General features: G+C 63.9%; 1 protein-coding gene across 1 annotated transcript in view; it reads right to left on the bottom strand.

Moving 5' to 3' along the window:
- NOS1AP (nitric oxide synthase 1 adaptor protein) overlaps positions 1 to 20,144 on the bottom strand; it is a 37,354-nt gene that overhangs the window by 2,005 nt on the left and 15,205 nt on the right. Inside the window, exons 3-8 of the mRNA XM_056137771.1 lie at positions 7,634 to 7,726; positions 5,979 to 6,037; positions 5,775 to 5,883; positions 3,278 to 3,419; positions 2,902 to 3,065; positions 2,003 to 2,176 (exon numbers count right to left, since the gene is read on the bottom strand). Of these exons, the coding sequence (XP_055993746.1) occupies positions 2,003 to 2,176; positions 2,902 to 3,065; positions 3,278 to 3,419; positions 5,775 to 5,883; positions 5,979 to 6,037; positions 7,634 to 7,726 (741 nt within the window). The remainder of the gene's footprint in view (positions 1 to 2,002; positions 2,177 to 2,901; positions 3,066 to 3,277; positions 3,420 to 5,774; positions 5,884 to 5,978; positions 6,038 to 7,633; positions 7,727 to 20,144) is intronic.

Here is a 20,144-nt window from a genome sequence, read left to right as displayed (position 1 = left end):
TCTGGCCGGCAGGCGCCCCAAATCCTGGTCCTGGGCTTCGGGGTGGGCCCTAAGTTTCACCTGCATGGGAGCCCCTGAGCACGCGGCCCCTGGGGGCCCCTGTTCTGCCTACGAGCTGCAGTGGGAGGGTCTTTCCGACCGTGGACCCACACCCGAGCCCCCTCAAGCTGCCCCGACCCGTCCACCCTCCCTGCTGACCTGTTCTGGCCCGCCCCCTTCCTCCCGGACACACACCCCATCCTCATCCTCGCTCAGCTGCCGAGACTGGTGCTGGCTGAGGACCGACACTCAGTGAGTCCAGACTGGCCTGGGGGGTGGCCACAGGACACGCAGACACGCCAGCGGCTGCCCCCAGGGTGTCCCTGGCCTCGCCACCCCCAAAGCAGCACCGCCGCCCATGTGTACCCCCTGGCTCTGCCCCAGATGGGCCGTCCAGGCCCTGGACAGTGACCACTCCCCTGCTCTGGTCCAGCGGAGCTCTGGCACCTTGGGGGACACGATCTCAGGGCCCCCCCGTGGGACGCAGGCTGGGGCCGGGAGGTCCGCCCCGAGCCCAGCCCAGCCCTGCACGCACCCGGCCTCGGGACCCCCCACTCCGCGCCCAGCACCCACGCCGGCCACTTGCCTGCACTCAGCTCCACGGGAGAAGTCGGGCACGGCGGGCGGGGGCGTCAGGAGAGAACCAGAGCGAGTTGCCCCCCTCCCCCTCCACCGACAGCAGGGGGGGGCCAGGCACAGCGAGTGCACATGCGCCGGGCAACGGGAGGGGCTGGGGAGAACGGAGGGGGGGTGGGTGGAGGGAGGCGCGTCTCGAGGGTCTGCAGCGAAGCATCAAGGCCAGGAAGCGGCCACGGCCGACTCGGGGGGCTGCGACATTGTCACGGCCCCCCATGGCCCAGCTCAGCCTTGGGGCTCAGTCCTCACCGGGGTGGGGGGGCGCAGGCACCCTGGGGGGCCGAGTTCCGTAGCCCTTTGGGGGGAGGCCTGGGGTGGGTCTCTGGGAACGCCCCCTCCGAGGGGCCCCTCGGAGGTGGTCAGGGCCGCCTGGGTGTGGCTGGGGACCCTCTGCCCACTTCCACACACCCACCCCCAGGTTCTGGCGTCCAGCTGGCCTCCCCGCTGGGCTGCTGGGCCCGGAAGAGGGACCCGAGCCCTGGGGAGCCCCCAAAGTCGCCTCCTTGGGGGCATGTGACACTGGGGTCCGGAGGTGACTCCGGGGTCCGTCCTTCCCCTCCCCGACCCCGCCTGAGCCCGGAACCCCCTAACTGTGTCTGAGCCACGGCAGGCAGAGGGGGCCAGAGCGGGTGCCGGGAGTGAGGGGCCCCCTGGGAACAGGCAGGTCTCTGCCAAAAGCTTATTCTAGGGGCGCCAGGCCGGAAGTTCGAGCTCCAACACCGGCAAGGAAGGGCGGGCGGGCGCTGGGGGGACCCTGGAGCAACGTCCATCCCGGCGCTGCCCATCAGGACCCACGGGCAGAGGGATCAGGAGAAAAGGGGTCTTAGCAGTGGGGGCAGAAACGCAGGCACGTACGACCAGGTGGCTGGCACCTTCCTCACCCCAGACTCCCAAACCCCAGGGCCTTTGCACCTGCTTTGCGTCCAGCTTATGCAAACCAGCGGGCTCCCACTTGCTTGGAGTCACCAAAGCCGAGACGTGCCCCCACCCCAGTCACTTAACGCTTCCCCCGGTGCCCGCCGGCATGAGGCAGGCCTGGGGGGGACCCAGCGCACCCCAGTTTCAAGTCCCCACCTGCCGGGGCAGCGGAGTCACCGGCCCAGGCCCAGGGAGGGGCGGGAGGAGCGGCCCGGCCATTCTCCAGCCAAGCCAGCCATGCCCAGCGAGGACGGGCACTGCGTCCCACCGCCCAGGCGTCCGCCCCCACCCACCCCTGCGTGGCGGCGGTGGCGAGAGGGGGTCAGATCTGCCCGGAGCCGCGGGCCAGGGAGGGCGCGTCGGGGCCGTGCGGGGGCGGCCTGCGGACCAGGCGGGCGGTGGACAGGACCTGGGCCACGGCCACTTGTGTCTGCGTCTGCTGCTGCTTCAGGAGCTGTTGCAGGAGCTGCGTCTGGTGGTGGGCGGACAACGGGGTCCCCGGGGTCCCCGCCGGCGAGGGGGCGGCCACGGTGGGCAGCAGCAGCTGGGGGGACGCCGTGAGCACCGTCTCCTCGGGGGACGCCTGGCGGGGGAGGAGAGCCGTGAGCCGGGGAGCACGGGGAGCCCCCCGGGACCCCTAGGGTGGGCCTGGCTGTGCTTGGGTGGGGCGGGGACTCACGGGGCGGCTGAGGTCAGACCCGGTCCTGGGCAGGCGGGTGAGGACCCCAACCCCGGGAACTCGGGGTTTCTTTTTGGGGGGCAGGTCTGGGCCAGACCCAGTGGTACTTCCTGACTCCGCACTCAGGAATTACTCCTGGCGGTGCTCGGGGGACGCTCTGGGATGCTGGGAATCGAACCCGGGTCGGCTGTGAGCAGGGCAAACGCCTCTTTTTGTCCTTTCTGTTTCTTGGGTCACACCTGGCTGTGTTCAGGGAGCACTCCTGGCTCTGCACTCAGGGATCACTCCTGGCGGTGCTCGGGGGACCCTCTGGGATGCTGGGAATCGAACCCGGGTCGGCCGCGTGCAAGGCCAACGCCCTCCCCACTGGGCTATGGCTCCGGCCCCCACACTAGCACCTGGACCCCTTTGCTGTCTCTTCAGCTCCTGACACAGGTCACACGGGAACTGAGATCCCAGGAGCTGGCGCGTCTCTCGGGGACCACGGGGGATAGAGCCCCCCATATGGGCCCCGGCAAGAAAAATCAAGAAGGGGGAGGTGGGGTGAAGGGGACCCTGTTTGGGGGGACGAACAGCCACGCCCAGACCCCCCACCCCCGCCGGCAGAGGCCGCCGGAAGCCGCCCCCACCTTGGTGTCAGGGGTGGGGCCCTCGGTGGTCACCGCGTCCAGGTCCGTGACGCCCCGGCTGAAGCCCATCACGTCCCGGCCGGGGCCGGGGCCATCCACAGCGTCGATGTCCGTTTCCTCGGCGGCGGCCGGGCAGGTCCGCTCGGCCCCGGTGAGCTGGCGGCCTGCGGGGACAGACGCGGGAGGGGACGGTGGCCCCCGAGTCCTCCTGTGTCCATCCACGGGTGGCAGGAGGACACGGAGGGTGTCTCAGGACTCCCTTGGCGTGCAGGGGTGCGGCGGGCGGGCGTCCCCGCGTTTCCGAAGAGCCAGAGAGCCACGGACATGGCGAACGAAACTCCCCGCGTCCCCCGGTGACCCGTCCCCCGGCACCCACCGGTGTCCCCGGAGCTGCTACTGGGTGGCTCGCTGTCCCCGTCCTCCTGGCCGTCGGCGGTCAGCTGCGTATGCTGCAGGCTCAGCTTGTGGCAGACCTCGAAGGCTTGGCCCACCGTCCGCACGATGCGCATGGCCTGGCTCTGCCGGGGTCAGGGGTCGCCCTGGTGAGGGACGGGGCCCCGGACCCCCCAACCGACCACAGGGCCCAGCAGCTAAGTAGCCGGCTCCTTGGCCGGCGGCCCTGCCCACCCCACGGGGCCCCAGGGCAGCTGGCAGAGGGGCCTTGAGGGGCAGTGAGGGGACATTCCGGCTTCTCACCCAGGTGTGCCCAGCACTGTCGGCGTGGGTTTGGGGGTGGGGACACAGGCCCAGCGCTGACCCCTCAGGACCCCCGGACCCGTGGACGGCAGAGTTCCACGCCTGGGCGACATGGAGCAGTTACACGTAGCAGGTGGCACGTAGCAGGTGGGGTCCTGCTGGCCACGCGTCTGCTCCGTCGTCCCCAGCAGCTGACCCCAAGGGCCCGGAGACCTCCCAAACGCCCCCGTGGACTGCCCGGAGAGCGATTCTCCTGCACCAGGCCGCACCCTGGGACCTTCCGGCAGCACTGGAGGCGAACCAGGAAGGCGGTGACCCCGCAGACACCGTCCACCCCCTCTGCCAGGCCGGCTTCCTCCCCCGAACAATGACCATGCCTCTGTGGCTGACCGCAGACTGACCCCACCGTGCAGAGGTCAGCGGGGCCAGCGCGGGCCCTGAGAGGTGACCCCCATCCCCCGGCCCGGGTCACAGGCACAGAGGGGGGGCGGGATGGGGCCCTGCAGAGCCTGGAAGCCCCTCCCTCCACTGGGCAGGGCTGAACGGGGGTGGGGGTAGGGTTCGGGGGGTGGGCGTGGGGTGGGTGCTGGAGCCCAGGTTTCCATCCGACCCCAGAGGCTCCCCAGGAAACTGCTCTGGGGCTGGAGCACCCTGAGGGACAGGCCAGCTGGGGGGCTCCAAGTGGCTCTCGGGGGGCTGGTGCCTCTCGGGGCTGGGAACCACCCTGGCCCACAGCCCCAGGAAGGGCGCCCCGGAAATGCGACCCCCCAGCTCCATTCCAGGCCTCTCGCCCACGAGTGTCCTTGACCCAACATCTCTGTGAACGGAGGTTGTGGGGAACAGGCCCGGCCCCCAAGAGGGGGGCCCAGTCTCCCAGCCGCTCCCCAAACCCACCCACGAGAGGGAGAGGTGGCAGAGGCAGGTGTGCAGGGTGGTTGGGGGGTGTACACGTGTACGTGGATGTATGTGCGTGTGGGGGGGTGTATACGCGAGTGCGGGTGCGTACATACGCACGGGTGTGTGTGCATGTGTGTACGTTGTGTGTGCATGTGCGGGTGTGTGTACATTGTGTGTGCATGTGCAGGTGTGTGTCCATGTGCGTATGTTGTGTGTGCATGTGCAGGTGTGTGTCCGTGTGTGTACGTTGTGTGTGCATGTGCAGGTGTGTGTATGGGTGTGTACGTTGTGTATGCACGTGCAGGTGTGTGTCCGTGTGTGTACGTTGTGTGTGCACGTGCAGGTGTGTGTCCATGTGTGTGCACATGTGGGCGTGTATGTGCATGTGCATGGGGTGTGCAGATGTAGTTATATGTATGTGCACATGTGTGTGTGTACTGTGTGTGGGTATATGCATGGCCTGTGTGGGTGCATTTATGTGCATAGGTGTGTGTACGTGTTTGTGAGTACATGTGTATACTGTGTGCACGTGTGTGGGTGTGCACATGTGTGTACTGTGTGCAGGTGTGTGTACATGTGTGTCTCGCTATATATGTGTGTGCATGTGTTTGAGTACGTGTGTGCATGTGTGCCAGTGTGCACACGTGTGTACTATGTGCAGGTGTGTGTACATGTGTGTGTCTGGGCATATATGTGTGTGCATATGGGTGTGTGCATGTGTGTGAGTACGTGTGTGTACTGTGTGTGCACATGTGCCATTGTGCACATGTGTGTTCTATATGCGAGTGTGTGTACATGTGTGTGTCTGGGCATATATGTTTGGGCATATGGGTGTGTGCATGTGTGTGAGTATATGTGTGTACTGTGTGTGCACGTGTGCGGGTCTGCACACGTGTGTACTATGTGCGGGTGTGTACATGTGTGTGTCTGGGTATAGATGTGTGGGCATATGGGTGTGTGCATGTGTGTGAGTACGTGTGTGTACTGTGTGTGCACGTGTGCCGTTGTGCACATGTGTGTTCTATATGCGGGTGTGTGTACATGTGTGTGTGTCTGGGCATATGGGTGTGTGCATGTGTGTGAGTATGTGTGTGTACTGTGTGTGCACGTGTGCGGGTGTGCACATGTATGTGTATGCGGGTATGTGTATAGTGCATGTGGATGTGGATGTGTGTGCACACGGGTATGCACGTGTGTATACTGTGTGTGCATGTGGGTGGGTGTGAATGTGTGTGTATACACGTGTGTGTGTGTGCACGCGAGCGGGTGCGGAAGTTTACCTTCTTCTTGGACTTGAAGACGTTGCAGCGGAAGGTGTTGCTGGCGCCGTCCCGGGCGATGTAGCTGAAGATCTTCAGGTCCTGCGAGTCGTGGGACACGTAGAAGATCCTGGGGGTGGGGGGGGGGGGGCGTCAGCTCCCGAGAAGGTGCCCACCGCGCCCCTGGGGGAGCCGAGCCGGGGGGACGCGGGCCTCGGGGCTCACCTGTAGATGGGGTCCTGCATCACCATCATCTTGCTCTCGTCCCACGTCCACTCCTTCTTCTGCAGGGAGGGGCCGCGCGTGACCAGACGGTTCCCCGCCCACCGGAACCTCAGGGCACCCTCAGGGCGTCTCCGGGACCCGCCGGCACCAGCCTGGCACCTCCAGAAGCCTCAGTGGTGCCCCCCACCCCGGGCCCCAGGCTGCTGACTGAGTTTCCCTCCCGCACTTGGTGGTGACCCCGGGCTCGGGGGCCCCCGGCAGCCCCCGACTGGTCTGGCAGGAGACTGTGTGGGCGAGGAGGGAGGGAGGAAGCCTGAGCTGGGTGTGGGGTCTGGCTCCTCTGCCCCCGGCACTGGACAGCCCTGTAAGCGCCGTGCTGGGCCCCCGTGGGAGTGTCCAGGGGCCTCCCGACCCAACCATCCCCAGTGGAGTGGCCACACCCACCACGTCCTACTCACGACCTTCCCACACAAAAGAGTCAGGACACAGCTGGCCCTGGCCCAAGGGCCACACACACACCACACTACGTCGTAACTGCATATCCCGGCAAACTACAGCGTAACTGCACACACCAGCACACTACAGTGCAACCGCGCACACACACCCCAGTACACTACAGCGTAACTGCACACATCAGCACACTACAGTGTAACTGCACACACACTTCAGCACACGATGGCATAACTTCACACTAGCCCAGAACACTACAGTGTAACTGTGCACACCAGCACACTACAGCGTAACTGGGCACACACACCACACTACAGCATAACTTCACACACTCATCACACGCAGCATAACTGCACACCCACTGCAGCTACAGTATAACCGTACATACATGCCACCATACTACAGCACAACACACACACACAACCACCACGTGACAGCGTAAGCACGTGTGCATATATACACACACTGCTGCTGGAGTAACAGTGCACACACACACACACACCACCACCATCACACTCTGAGTAACTGCACACACAAACATACCACCACAATCGGGCTAAATACACACATAGCCCCCACCACCACATTCCGGCTGAGTGCACACACACACACACACACACACACACACACACACACACACACCACCATCACACTCTGAGTAACTGCACACACAAACATACCACCACAATCAGGCTAAATACACACATACCCCCCACCACCACATTCCGGCTGAATGCACACACACACACACACACGCACACACACACACCACCACATTCTAGCTAGATGCATGCATCCATACACATGCAGACACACCCACACACCACCCTGGCCAACCAGCTGCGTCTGCCCGCACGGCCCCGACCAGTCCCGCCCGTCAGAGTCCTCGGGAGCCCTTCCAGCCTCGGTGCCCGGGGTCCCGCCAGGACGGGGCTATCAGAGGAACCCCAGGAAACGAGGCCCTTCGGAGAACAATCCTGTGGAGAAAGTTCCAGGCTAATCTGCTCGCCCAGGCACGGCCCTCCCGGCCAGCACGGCCGCTCTGTTAGAATAAACATCACTGCTGCCGGGAGCCGGGCCTGGCCTGTCTGGGCCCCTCTGCAGACCCCCCTGGGCCCCGCTGTTGACACACGCCGGCAGGAGGGGCTGGGGGGCTGCAGGGCTGGCACCGAGGGGCGGTCCCGGGGCACCTACGCCCCCGTTACCTTCTTCTTCTTCTTCAGGACCACCTTCACCCCGTCCACGGATACCATGATGCTCACTTTCTTCTTCTTGATGTTCTTGGCCTTGAACTCGTACTGTGGGTGGGGGAGGGGAGCAGACACAGGCACCCATCAGCGCCGCGGGGCCCCCAGCGATGTGAGGGGGGCTGCCAGCCGTGGGGGGCGGGGCAAGCGCCAGGGCGAGTGCTCATGGCAGGGTGCTCTGGCCCCCCGACCCATCAGGCCACGGCCCCTTTCTGCAGCGGATGAAGCTTGGGGTCACACCCAGTGATGCTTGGGGGGTGACGCCCAGCTCTGTGCTCAGGGGTCCTCTGTGGGATGGAACGGGGGGGGCGGGGGTCCCGCCTGCAAAGCCTGTGCTCGGCCCGCGGAGTTCAGCCACGACCGGTAGCAGTGGCCTCTTCTCCCACAGCCGGGACAGGTGCGGGGACAGGTGGGCATCTGAGCGCCAGGACAGCCCCGGGCACCTGGCAGCGGGGTGCAGGTGCTCTGGACAGTCGCCCGGGGACGGAGGAACTGGGGCACGGCGCCAGGCCAGGACGTCCACGCTGACCGGGGACACACCTGCTCTGCTTGCCTGCGGCCATGCAGGGCCGTCCCTGCTCCCTGGGCCCCCGCCAGAGGTCGGCTTCAGAGCCCGCTCAGGACACAGAACCCAGGCCCCAGCGGGCTCCGTCTCCGGGTTGGGGGGCACACGGGGGGTGCAGCTGGGCTCCTCTGCCGGGGTGGGGAGGCGGGAATGGGGCACAGGGAGGGAGCCCCAGTCTACACCGCAGCCTGTCACACGTTTCCCAGGGACGTTTCCCCAGGGGTCCGAGACGGGGTGATTCTGGGCTGGCTTCTGGTCCCAGTGTCCAGACACCTTCTACGTGGATGTTTTCCACGACCCTCCCCAATTCACTGACGTGACCCCCAGATTACAAAGTCAGGCTCTGCACCGGAGTCGGCTAAGGGAACTGCCTGACAGGTGAGAATCTGACTCCAGGGCCTGGAGCCCACATCCCCTGCACAGTCACCTGCACAGACGTGGGGGCGGGGCTTCTGGGAAAGGGGCGGGGCTCCCGGGGCGGGGCTCCAGGACGGGGGCGGGGCTCCGGGAAGGCGGGGTCTTAGAAGGATGGAGCTTCTGGTGGATGGAACCCCAAGATGGGGGTCCTGAGGACTGAGCTCCTGGTGGGCGGAGCTACTGAACAGAGGATAGGGAGCTTAGAAGACTGAATTCTCTGGGGGCGGGGCTACTGAACAGGGGGCGGGGCTCTGGGAGGGCGGAGATCCTGGTGGGCGGGGCTACTAACAGAGGGCGGGGCTCCGAGAGGGCCACAGCTCCTGGTGGGCGGAGCTACTAAACAGAGGGCGGGTCTCTGGGAGGGCAGAGATCCTGGTGGGCGGGGCTACTGATCAGGGGGCGGGGCTCTGGAAGGGCAGAGCTCCTGGTGGGCGGGGCTAATAACAGAGGGCGGGGCTCTGAGAGAACAGAGCTTCTGGTGGGCGGGGCTACTGAACTGGGGGCGGGGCTCTGGGAGAACTGAGCTTCTGGTGGGCGGGGCTACTGAACAGGGGGCGGGGCTCTGGGAGGGCAGAGATCCTGGTGGGCGGGGCTACTAACAGAGGGCGGGGCTCCGAGAGGGCCAAAGCTCCTGGTGGGCGGGGCTACTAAACAGGGGGCGGGGCTCTGGGAGGGCAGAGATCCTCGTGGGCGGTGCTAACAGAGGGCGGGGCTCTGGGAGAACAGAGCTTCTGGTGGGCGGGGCTCCCGGAGGCCCCTGGAGCCCCCTCCCACGCGTGGGGCCAGCCTCCCTGAGGTCCGATGGACCTGCTCTCCAGCAACGCTTCCCAGGGGTCTGACGCACTTGCAAAACGGAGCACAGGTTCTGACCTTGGCCTTCCTGGGAGCCCAGCTGGGCAAGCCGGATCACCTGGTTCTGTAGCTGGGGGCGAGGGTGAGCTCACGTGCAGGACCACTGATTAGGGCAGGGAGCAGAGGCGGAGGGACCAGCAGGGGCAGAGGGGTCGCAGCCCCCTTTCTAGCTGAGACCCCCAGACCCCCGACCCACCCTGCCTCTTCCTTTCAGCCTGTCGCCACGTTCTGGCCACTGCGAGAACACACCGCACAGATGACCGGGTCAGTGACGGTGGGCGGGTGGACAGCGGGGGCCTGAGGACCTCCCCTCTCCACGACTCAACCCCGGGGTTGACACCACTTTCCCGTGAGGGACGTCGGGGTTCTGGGCTCTGCAGAACAACACAGCCTGGGACCACACTCCAGTGATGCCTGGTGCGGGGGGTCACCCTGGGACCCCACCCCAGCAGGAAGAGACTGAGACCCCAAACAGTGACAGTGAGGGACAGGTGGCAGAGACCAGAAGCCGAACATGGACACTGGGCCGAGCTCCACGCGCTCCAGGGCGTGTCCACCGGGTCTGAGCCCGAGGCCCGATCCGGTGGCTCCGAAAAGCCTTGTCTGTCTGGGGAGTGAGTGGGCGGCCGGCTGGACAGGACACAAACCATCAGAGGCAAGGATTATGCCAGAAAAGAAAAAAAAAACTCATCAAAGGATCTGGAGGGAAAAACACGAAGACACGGCGAGGACACTCTCCTTGACCTGCTTCCGCCCAGCTCCTGGGCAGGGCACCAAGGCTGGCGGCCGGGGAAGGTGGCCGAGCCCTTGGCTCAGAGCAGCGCTGGCCTCGCAGGACGCCAGCGCCCACGGGGGAGACGGGGTCTGAGCCCCCACAGCGGGCGGGGGCCCAACGCAGAACCCGCAAAAGCACAGGGAAAAGACAGCCCAAGGGGTTGCGGGGGCCAGGGGGTGGGCGCTAGGCTAGACCTGGCCCCAGGACACGGGTGGAAGCAGGACTTCTGTCCCTGGAATTTTCCAGATTTGGCGGGGGGAGGGGAGGGGACAGGGGGAGGAATACCCTGTTTCTCAAGTGCTGAAGTCCTCAATTCCTTCCTTCCTTCCTTCCTTCCTTCCTTCCTTCCTTACTTCCTCCCTCCTTCCCTCCCTCCCTCCCTCCCACTTGGCGGTGCTCAGGGCTCACCCCTAGCTCGGGGTCAGAGATCATTCCTCAGGGGATCATGCAGGGTGCTGGGGACTGACCCTGATCGCCCGCATGCAAGGCACCTTCCCTATCCGCTGGACAACGGCTCCTGCCCCCCTAAGGTCCCCAGTTCCCAGGGTCCCTGTCAGCGCAAACCCCGGCAGGCCTAGGACTCAGTAGGAGCCTCGGGGGTCAGGGGCTCCAGCCCAGCCCAGGGTCCCCTCCCTGCGCCAGCAGCACCCCAGGGGGCAGCAGAGAATGGGGGGAGGACTCAGCCCCACCCCACCCCCCACGTCTCATCCTGACCCTGCATCCTGCAGGCACAACATCTCCCCCCAGACCCGGGGACACCGGGCTGCAGCCACCGTCCCCTCTGACAGGTTCTGGGCTTTCAAACCCTCCCAGAGGGAAGCGGCCACCCCACGGCTTCTGTTTCCTCTCCCGCCCTCCCCTCCGCATCCCCTAATCTATGCAGCAGACACATTCTGGCACATTCTCCTTCAAACGTCCCTTCCTCCGAGTCTCCCGCAGCAGGGGGACATCTGCAGGCAGGAATGACTGCACAGCGGGACCCCCGCGGTGGCTCCTCTGTGACGCGCCACCCCCCTCCCCCGGACCCCAAGCATCTGTGTCCCGTTCACCCAGAACCTTCCTTCAGCACAGGGGCAGCCTGTGCCCTCGACCGAGCTGTCACCCATCTGCAGCCGTGTCTGAGGGCTCCACGGGACCCCTGGGTGGTGCGGAGCAGAGGGACAGTGGGGGACAGGTCAGGGCTGGTCTGGAGTCAGCAACCCAGGGAGCCATCTCCTCCTCCCCGACCCCTGCCAGTCCCAGGCTTTGATCATTTCAGAAGGACACTTGGGTCATGACAGGACAGCAGGATGGGAAAGGGGGGAGGGGCTTGATGCCCGCAGACCCCAGCTCGGCCACCATCGGGTGCTCCGGAAGTGATATAGGCAGGCTGATTAGGGGATACACCCCCCATCATGGCAATGAAAATTTTTTTTTTTAATTTTATTGAATCACTGTGGGCTGGAGTGATAGCACAGCGGGTAGGGTGTTTGCCTTGCACCTGGCAGACCCGGGTTCGATTCCTCCGCCCCTCTCGGAGAGCCCGGCAAGCTACCGAGTATCTCGCCCGCATGGCAGAGCCTGGCAAGCTCCCCATGAGGTATTCGAGATGCCAAACACAGTAACAACATGTCTCATGATGGAGACGTTACTGGGCCTGCTGGAGCAAATCAAAGGATGAACACAACCAGTGCTACAGTGCTACTGAATCACCGTGAGATACAGTTACAAGCTTTCATGTTTGGGTTACAGTATCACAATGACCAAACACCCATCCCTCCACCAGTTCACATTCCCCACCACCAATATCCCCAATATACCCCCCCTTTTCCCACCCTCCCCCTGCCTCCATGGAAGATATGATTCCCCATAATCTCCCTCTACTTTGGGGCATTATGGTTTACAACACAGATACTGAGAGGTTATCATGTTTGGTCCTGTATATGCAAATGACATTTCTAGAAGTAATAAAGCCACTGGTCCTAACCCTGACCCACCTTGAGGCTCCAGAGAGCAAGTCCTGATAAGACCTTCCCCTGGCCCACAGCCGACCCCGAGGAGACGGCCCCTCCCTGCAGAAAAGGCCTGAAGGAAATTACTCAGAACCCTCCATTCCTTCCTTTAATCTGCCTAGCCCTCAGCTGGCCCAGACCAGAGACGGCTGGACCCTCCACCCTCCGAGGGAAGATCCAGCAGGAATAAAAGTCAAAGAAAATCAGTTTGTTTTTTTTTTCCTTTTTGGGTCACACTGGGAGATACACAGGGTTCCTCCTGGCTGTGCTCAGGGAACCCTACAGGATGCCGGGAATCGAACCCAGGTTGGCCACGTGCAAGGCAAAGGCCCTGCCCACTGTGCTATCGCTCCAGTCCCGAAAAGGAGTTTTCAAAGAGGGTCATCTCCAAGGCAAGATAAGAACCCAGCAGCTCTGGGTGAGGCCGGGACCCACGTTCCTTTCCTGCAAAGAGTCAATTCCTCGCCCCAACCTGAGTCTGTGTCTCCCCATGGTTCCCCGTGGAAGAGATCAACTCCCATGTGGACGTCAGGTGGGGCTGGTGTGGCCCTCGACTGTGGCATGTGGGGGCCATCCACATGGGATTCATCATCACAGACTTGATCCGTCTGAGCCTTCCTGATGGCCTTGGGGTGACCTCTCCCCCCTCCGCCTCACATAAGCCGCCCAAGGGGGCCCCTTCCTGGCCCCAAAGCCTGGCAAGCAAACACTCAGGGCTCAGGGATAGAACTGGACCAACCCAGCTCCACGGAGGGACCCCTGAGCCCCGCCAGGAGGGACCCCTGAGAGGCCGGAACGATAGCACAGCAGGGAGGGCGTTTGCCTTGCATGCAGCCGACCCAGGTTCGATCCCCGGCATCCCATAGGGTCCCCTGAGCACCGCCAGGAGTAATCCTGAGTGCAGAGCCAGGAGGAACCCCTGGGCATTGCTGGGTGTGACCCAAAAAGCAAAAAACAAAAAAACAAAAAAAGAGGGATCCCTGAACAGAGTCAGCCCTGGCTCCTTTTTGGAGGGAGAGATTATTCCTCAGGCAGGAGCAAGGCAGGTCAGGCGGGGGTGGCCGCCTCCTCGGGAGGGGCACCCCACCCCAGCCCCAATTAAAGGGCCTGGTGACTGGTGCCCTGCGGGCATCATTGGGGCCAGCACTGCCTCGGGGTGATGCAACCGCCTACCCCCACCTCCATCCTGTCATTTCTGCTGGGCACACCCAGATGGCCCAACCCAGGGCTCACCAGCCCTTCCCTCTGCCACGTGTCCACCCGCCCCCGGGTTCCGGCCCAACCTGCCAGCCCCCGAGGAAGAAAGACTTCAGCAGGGCACCCGCCCAGGGTCGGGCCGTGACCCCCCATCAGGATCCAAGGAGATATGGCAGGACGGGCAGCAGCTGCTTCTCAGGGCTCACGGGGAAGCGGGGTCCCACTCGGAGGGAAGGCGGGTACCACCCCACTCCCAGAGGTGTCCACTGGCAGCGATGGGACCGTGGCATCAGGAAACAACTGTCACCCCACGAGAGAGAGAGAGAGAGAGAGAGAGAGAGAGAGAGAGAGAGAGAGAGAGAGCACTGCACAGAGGGAGACAACAGAGCGGAGGTGCCAGGCTGCGCAGGGCTGGAGAGGAGGGGAGCCTGCACACACGAGAGAGAGATTGTGTGTGTGTGTGTGTGTGTGTGTGTGTGTGGGCGCCTATTAAGGTGGCTGTGGCGTGCCCCCTCCTCACCTCACTGCAAACAATGCTTTGCACCCTAGCCGGGTGCTCTGCAAATATTTGGGAGGTGATGACTTAAATAGCAAGGAGGCGATGCTAAGTCATTCATTCTGCATCATTTGCAAGGGAGAGTAGCTGCCACTTCTGGGGGAACCCGGAGCCCCTCCCGGCTGGCTGTCTTCGTGGGAGAAGGCATCAGTGCCTGGAGACGCAGCTCGGGGCTCCCGCCTGGCTCTTTGCGGAAAGCTTTTCCGCTGGGAGGGGGCCAAGGGCATTCGAGGTGGAGGCCCTGGAGGAGGCTGGGATGGGGGCAGGGATGGGGGATGGGATGAGGGCCCGGATGGGGGATGGGATGGAGGTTCGAGCTGGGGTAAATGAGCCCAGAGGGAAGTGTGCTCTCAAAGGGAAGGTGTTTCTCCCCGGTGATCAGGTCTAACCAACATCTCCAGCATCTGAAAACAGCGGTCAAGGATCTTGGACACACCCATATTCCAGTACCCACGCCCATTTCTTTCAGCCACGCCCATTTCCTTTCAACTCCGCCCACATTCAGCCACGCCCACATTCGTACAGCCACGCCCATTCTCCATTCTTGCAGCCACAGCCACATTTTAGCCACACCCATTTATGGCCACGCCCTCACCCGCAAAGCCACGCCCATTCACTGCAGCCCCGCCCGTTTGTTTTAGCCACGCCCATTTCCTCTAGCCCCACGCATCTTCCAGTCATGAGTTTTAAATGGCTTTAAAGCCACGCCCATTCCTGCAACCTCCTCCACACCCAGCCACGCCCATTCACAGCCACGCCCAGCTTTTATGGCCACGCCCAGATGCGTATGGCCACGCCCATTCTCCATTCTCACAGCCATACCCACATTTCAGCCACACCCATTTATGGCCACGCCCATACCCATAAGGCCACGCCCATTCATTGCAGCCCCGCCCATTTCTTTTGGCCACGCCCATTTCCTCTAGCCCCACGCATCTTCCAGCCACTCAAAGCCATGAGTTTTAAATGGTTCTAAAGCCACGCCCATTCTTGCCACCTCATCCACATCCAGCCACGCCCATTCACGGCCACGCCCAGCTTTCATGGCCACGCCCATTCTCCATTCTCACAGCCACAACCACATTTTAGCCACGCCCATTTATGGCCACGCCCTTACCCACAAGGCCACGCCCATCCATTGCAGCCCCGCCCGTTTCTTTTGGCCCCAAGCATCTTCCAGCCACTCAAAGCCATGAGTTTTAAATGGTTTTAAAGCCACGCCCATTCTTGCAACCTCATCCACATCCAGCCACGCCCATTCACGGCCACGCCCAGATGCGTATGGCCACGCCCCTTTTCTTGCTCTAGGCTCTGGAGGGCGGGGTCTGCAGCGACCCCCGGGGCTACCGGCAGCCCCTCCTGCAAAGCTGCACCTGCAAAGCCCCTCCTGGAACCCTGGGATCCTTCAGGCCGAGAAGTGAAACTCTGCCCAGGCTCTGTGGGAAGAGAAGGACAATGGACAAGATGTCCGGAAACTCCCAACCGTTATCTCAGAGCCAGATGCCATACAGGACGTCAGTCAGCGCAGCCTTCTGGGGACTTTCTGAGACCCACCTCGGGGCTTTCACCGGCCTCAACAAGCTGGTCTCTGTTAACCATCACCGGGGGCACTAGCTTCCAGGTGACTTTTGACCTTCCAACGATGCCTGCCTGGGGGGCCTGAGGCTCAGGGTGCCACGCCCAGCACTGCCCAGGGGCACGTGTCCCCTCCCTGGCCACAACAACAGGAAGGTGAGAAATAAATCTAGGAGAGCCGGCCACAGCCCAGGGGCCTCTGACCGGATGGATCTGCACTGGCCTCCCCAGCTCCAACTTCCCCTGCCCCCGCCTGGCCGGACCTGTCCATCCGTCCATCTGTCAGCAGTGCTCAGGCAGGAGGGTGATGGGCAGGCACTGAACAGGATGGGAGGGGCCGCTGCGGCAGGTCTGGGTGGGGCGAGGGGACAGGACTCTGCCCCCATGGAGTCCGGAGAGTGCAGGACCCACGGGGGTGGGGGGGACACAGGGCTGGCCTGCCTCAGGGGTAGCCTGGCCCCCGCTGCCCCCTGCGCCTCTTCTCAGCGTGCTCCGAGGGTGCTTTGAGGGTGCTTTGAGCTTTGAGGGGCCTCTTGGCTCCTCCCACTGGGTGCCTGGTCCCGGGACCCCAGGTCCCCGCATCCCCACTGAACTGGGCAAATCCGGCCCGGCCCAGCCCACAGCAGCGGGAGCCGGGGAGCCGGCAGGGGCCCGGCCGCCGAAGGCTGCTCCCCCATGCTGGCACATTCAGGCCTACAAAGGCCGCGCAGCGCTGAGCTGGTCCGCCGAGGGAAAGTCTTTATGGCGGTTGCCGGGGAGATGGCTCGGATGCCGTCACCATAGAAACCGTTGCTACTGTCTATTGTCCATCACCCTGGACCGAGAGGCGGGCGGGGGAGGGGGGCTGCAGGGGGAGGTAGAGCAAACCCAGGGGAGTTGGGCTTTTTGTCAAGACGAGAAAGACGTACCGAGGTGGGTCCCCCGGACTTGGACAGGCTCGAGCAAGACCGTCATCTCCCGAGGAGACGGATCGCGGGTCCAGCAAGCTCGCGCTGCTCCCCGCCGCCCCGAGGCCTGGCAGGGTGGGTCCCCCCACCCCACCGCGCCCCAAAGGCTCCTCTGCCCACGCGCCCCATCCCCCGCTGTCCGTCCCTCCCGCCCTCTGGAAGCCGGGCACAGGTTGGAGGAGCGTGATGCCCGCCTGTGTCCCCAGCACTGCAGTGGCGAGCAGGGACTTGAAAGTGCCAACCGCCCGCGCAGGAGGGAGAGTCCAGATGGCAGCACGGCCCGGGGGGGGGGGGGGGGGATGCGGACAGTGGCCTCAGCTGGAATTGCGGCTGCGGCATGAGGCTGTGGCCCGGACGGTCCCATCTTGAGGGAACCCTGTGGGACAGGCAGGAGACCGTCTGACGGGGTGGCCTGAGGCCACGGCTGCCACCTGTGGAGGCTTTCGGCCAGACCTTGGCCTCGATACCAGGACGAGGGGCTCACCGGGTCCCTGGGCAGGGCGAGCATGCTTGCAAACTGGAAACACCCTCTGACGCCCCTCTGCAAAGCCCCCCTGAGCATGCATGGAGAGGCTGCTTGTTGGTGTGGGACCCCTCTCTGTCTCCCGGGCAGGGACCTGCCCGCGCTGACCCCTGCTCGCAGCTGTCCAGCCTGCCCGCATCTGCCCAAATGCAGTGGCACCAACGCACACACTCACACTTGCCTGCTCTTGCCCGCAACTGTCCTCACCTGCCCGTACCTGTCCACACCTGCCCTCACCTGTCCACATCCGCCATCACCTGCTCACACCTGTCCACACCTGTCCGCACCTGCCCACACCTGTCCATACCTGCCCGCACCTGTCTACACCTGCCCTCACCTGTCCTTGGCTGCCCACACCAACCCACGCATCTGTTCCTGCCCTCACCTGCCCGCTTCTCCCTGGAGACAGCCACGCCCCTGAGTGGCGAGTGTTGGGGCCACAGAGGCAGTTCATGAAGGTTCGAGACTCCACAGCCCTGAGCCCGTGAATGCCAAGTGCAGGGGTGCCCGGTGCTGCCCCTCCCCCGCCTCTCCCTGCAGGGGTGGAGGGAGGGGGCTGGAATCTACCCCCCCCCCCGACCACCACCCCAGAGACCCTCGGGCCGAGTCCAAGTCCACCCGGACGTGCTGTGTCGGAGCCCCGGTGCTGAGCGGAGGGGTCGGGGGTCCACACCCATGGGGGGCCACAGCCTACGGCCCCGCCCCCACCCCGGCAGGACAGAACCATCCAGAACATTCTCTGCCGCTTTCCTGTTCTTTACCCAGCATGGCTGCTAGTTCCTCGTAACAGCGGGGAGGGCAGGGCTGCCGGTGGGGGGTACAGCTGCTCCCTGAGGGTAGGACGGCAAGTACCCCAGCCCCAAAGGGGGGCAGACAGCCTCATGCTGTCGCCCTTGGGGGCCATCCCTGCCTCCTGCACCCTGAGGGGCATCAGGAGCCTGGAGGAACCTGCAGGATCCCTGGCGATCTCCCTGGGCCCAGGGACCACAGAGACCCCCACCCACGCACTGGCCCGGCCCCGCAGACACAGCCACGTGGAGATCGAGGTGCCTGGTGGCCCGCCCAGCTGCCCGGTCCCGGTCCCCCTTCTCCTCCCATTCCCGAGTGATGCCCCCAAGTGTTCCACCATGAACAAGCTCCCCCAAGGAGGGTCCTCGGGCACGTGCCGGACCCCCACAGCGACACGGGGCTGCTGGTCCGGCTCCAGGGGTTCCTGAGAGCACAGAGCACTGTTCTGTGAGCAAAACCTCAACGGCAGGGTTGCCCTGATGCGTCTGTGTTTGTGTTTGTATGCGCGTGTGTGGGTGTTGTGAGCGTGTGGCTACGTATGCGTGTGCCAGTGTGTGCAAGAGTGTGTACGAATGTGTGTGCGTGTCTGTGTGTGCATTTGTGTGTGCATGCATTTCTGTGCGTGCGTGCAGACCCACAGACAGGCCCCTCGGGGAGGTGACCCCCCTGGGCGCTGGGACAAAGGTCCAGGCTGCGGGAAAGAGCCCATGAGCCCTTCGCGCTTGGGGTGGCAGGATGCGGGCTGGTGGGGACGGACCCTCCCAAGGGGCCAGCAGGACCCGGGCCAGAGCCAGGAACTCTCCTCTCCTCTCCTCACTGTCCCGAGTCACTTCCTGTGTGCGGGGCCGAGGGGCTCGCCCCAGGCTGTGGGACCCGCTGGGGGCGTGGAGCTGTCCCTGCCTCTGTCCCTGGCTCCGTCCCTGGCACCGTCCCCGGGTTCTGTCCCCCGGGCTGCGGTGGCGAGTCTTGGGAGAGGGCATGAGCACACGATGGGATTTTCGCCTCCGTAGGGATTTTTCCCGGCAAGCGGCTCAAGCCGTAAATTAAAACAGAGACAAGTAGAGCAGTGGCCCCTGGGGACCAGCCGGAGCCCGCGAGCAGCACCAGGCAACCAACCGCGACTCCACTCAGCACCTGAGGACGACGGACGGACGGGGCGCCTTCCTCTCCGGCAGCTGGACCCTCAGTCCCCGGGTTCTGGGCGGCCACACGCAGGATCGGAGCCACCCCATGTGGTCCCCCCCCAGTCCGCCAGGAGTGATCCCCGAATGCAGAGCCAGGAGCCAGCCCTGAGTGGTAAATGCCGGGTGTGCCCCCAAAACAAAAATAAACAAATAAAATAGTGATTCACTCAGCTCTCCTGGCCCCTGTGGCCCAGAAGCCCCGGGAAAGCCAGTAATTACCTGTGACGGCCGGGCCACCAAGGAGAGGGGAGCACCAGGCGGGGAGGAGGACAGCCCGGAGCCTTGGGTCTGGTGAATGGTGAGCCGGTGAATGAGTGAATGGAGGGACGCGTGAACTGATTCATGAGTGAGGAGTGAATGAATGAATGAGTATGTGAATTTCTGACAAGTTAGTGAACACCATGGGGTGAGTGAATGAATGAATAAGTAAAGGAATGAGTAAGTGAATGAGTGGATGAGGGAATAAATTAGTCACTGAGGGCTGGAGCGACAGCACAGCAGGGAGGGCGTTTGCCTTGCACGCGGCCGACCCGGGTTCGATTCCCAGCATCCCATATGGTCCCCTGAGCACCGCCAGGAGTAACTCCTGAGTGCAGAGCCAGGAGTAACCCCTGAGCATCGCCAGGTGTGACCCAAAAAGCAAAAAAAAAAAAAATAGTCACTGCCTCTGGGCAAGGGGGCAGGAAGTGGCCAGGCCCGAGTGCAGGGTCCTCCACACTCTGTCCCCTGCAGGACAGAGGCAAGTCGAGGTGGTCACAGCCGGGGCCGGGCCTACCCTGACCCGGGCGTCCCCGCTCAGCCCTCCAGGGACAGAGGCAGGCAGTCGGCGCCCACCACAGGGCAGGGACTCAGCACAGCACCGGCCGGGCCCCAGGCTCCGGGCAGCCAGAACGTTCGACCCGGAAGCTCATCACTCACCCCCGGGGACCCCGGGGCAGGAGTCCAGACACGGAGGGCCTCGGATTGGGCAATCAGTGTCAGCTCTATCTGTCGGGCGACAGGAAACGGGAGGTGCAGGGCGGGCGGGGCTCCTGGCCTGGCCCCTGGCCAGCTCCTGGCCGCCGGCAGGAACTCCCAACCTCCCATGTGCCAAGTTCC

This window comes from Sorex fumeus, unplaced genomic scaffold, assembly GCF_029834395.1.
Source record: "Sorex fumeus unplaced genomic scaffold, SorFum_2.1 ptg000127l, whole genome shotgun sequence".
NCBI classification, from domain to species: Eukaryota; Metazoa; Chordata; class Mammalia; order Eulipotyphla; family Soricidae; genus Sorex; species Sorex fumeus.
The sequence above is the reverse complement of the archived record's forward strand: the minus strand, read 5'-3'. Positions and strand labels throughout refer to the sequence as shown.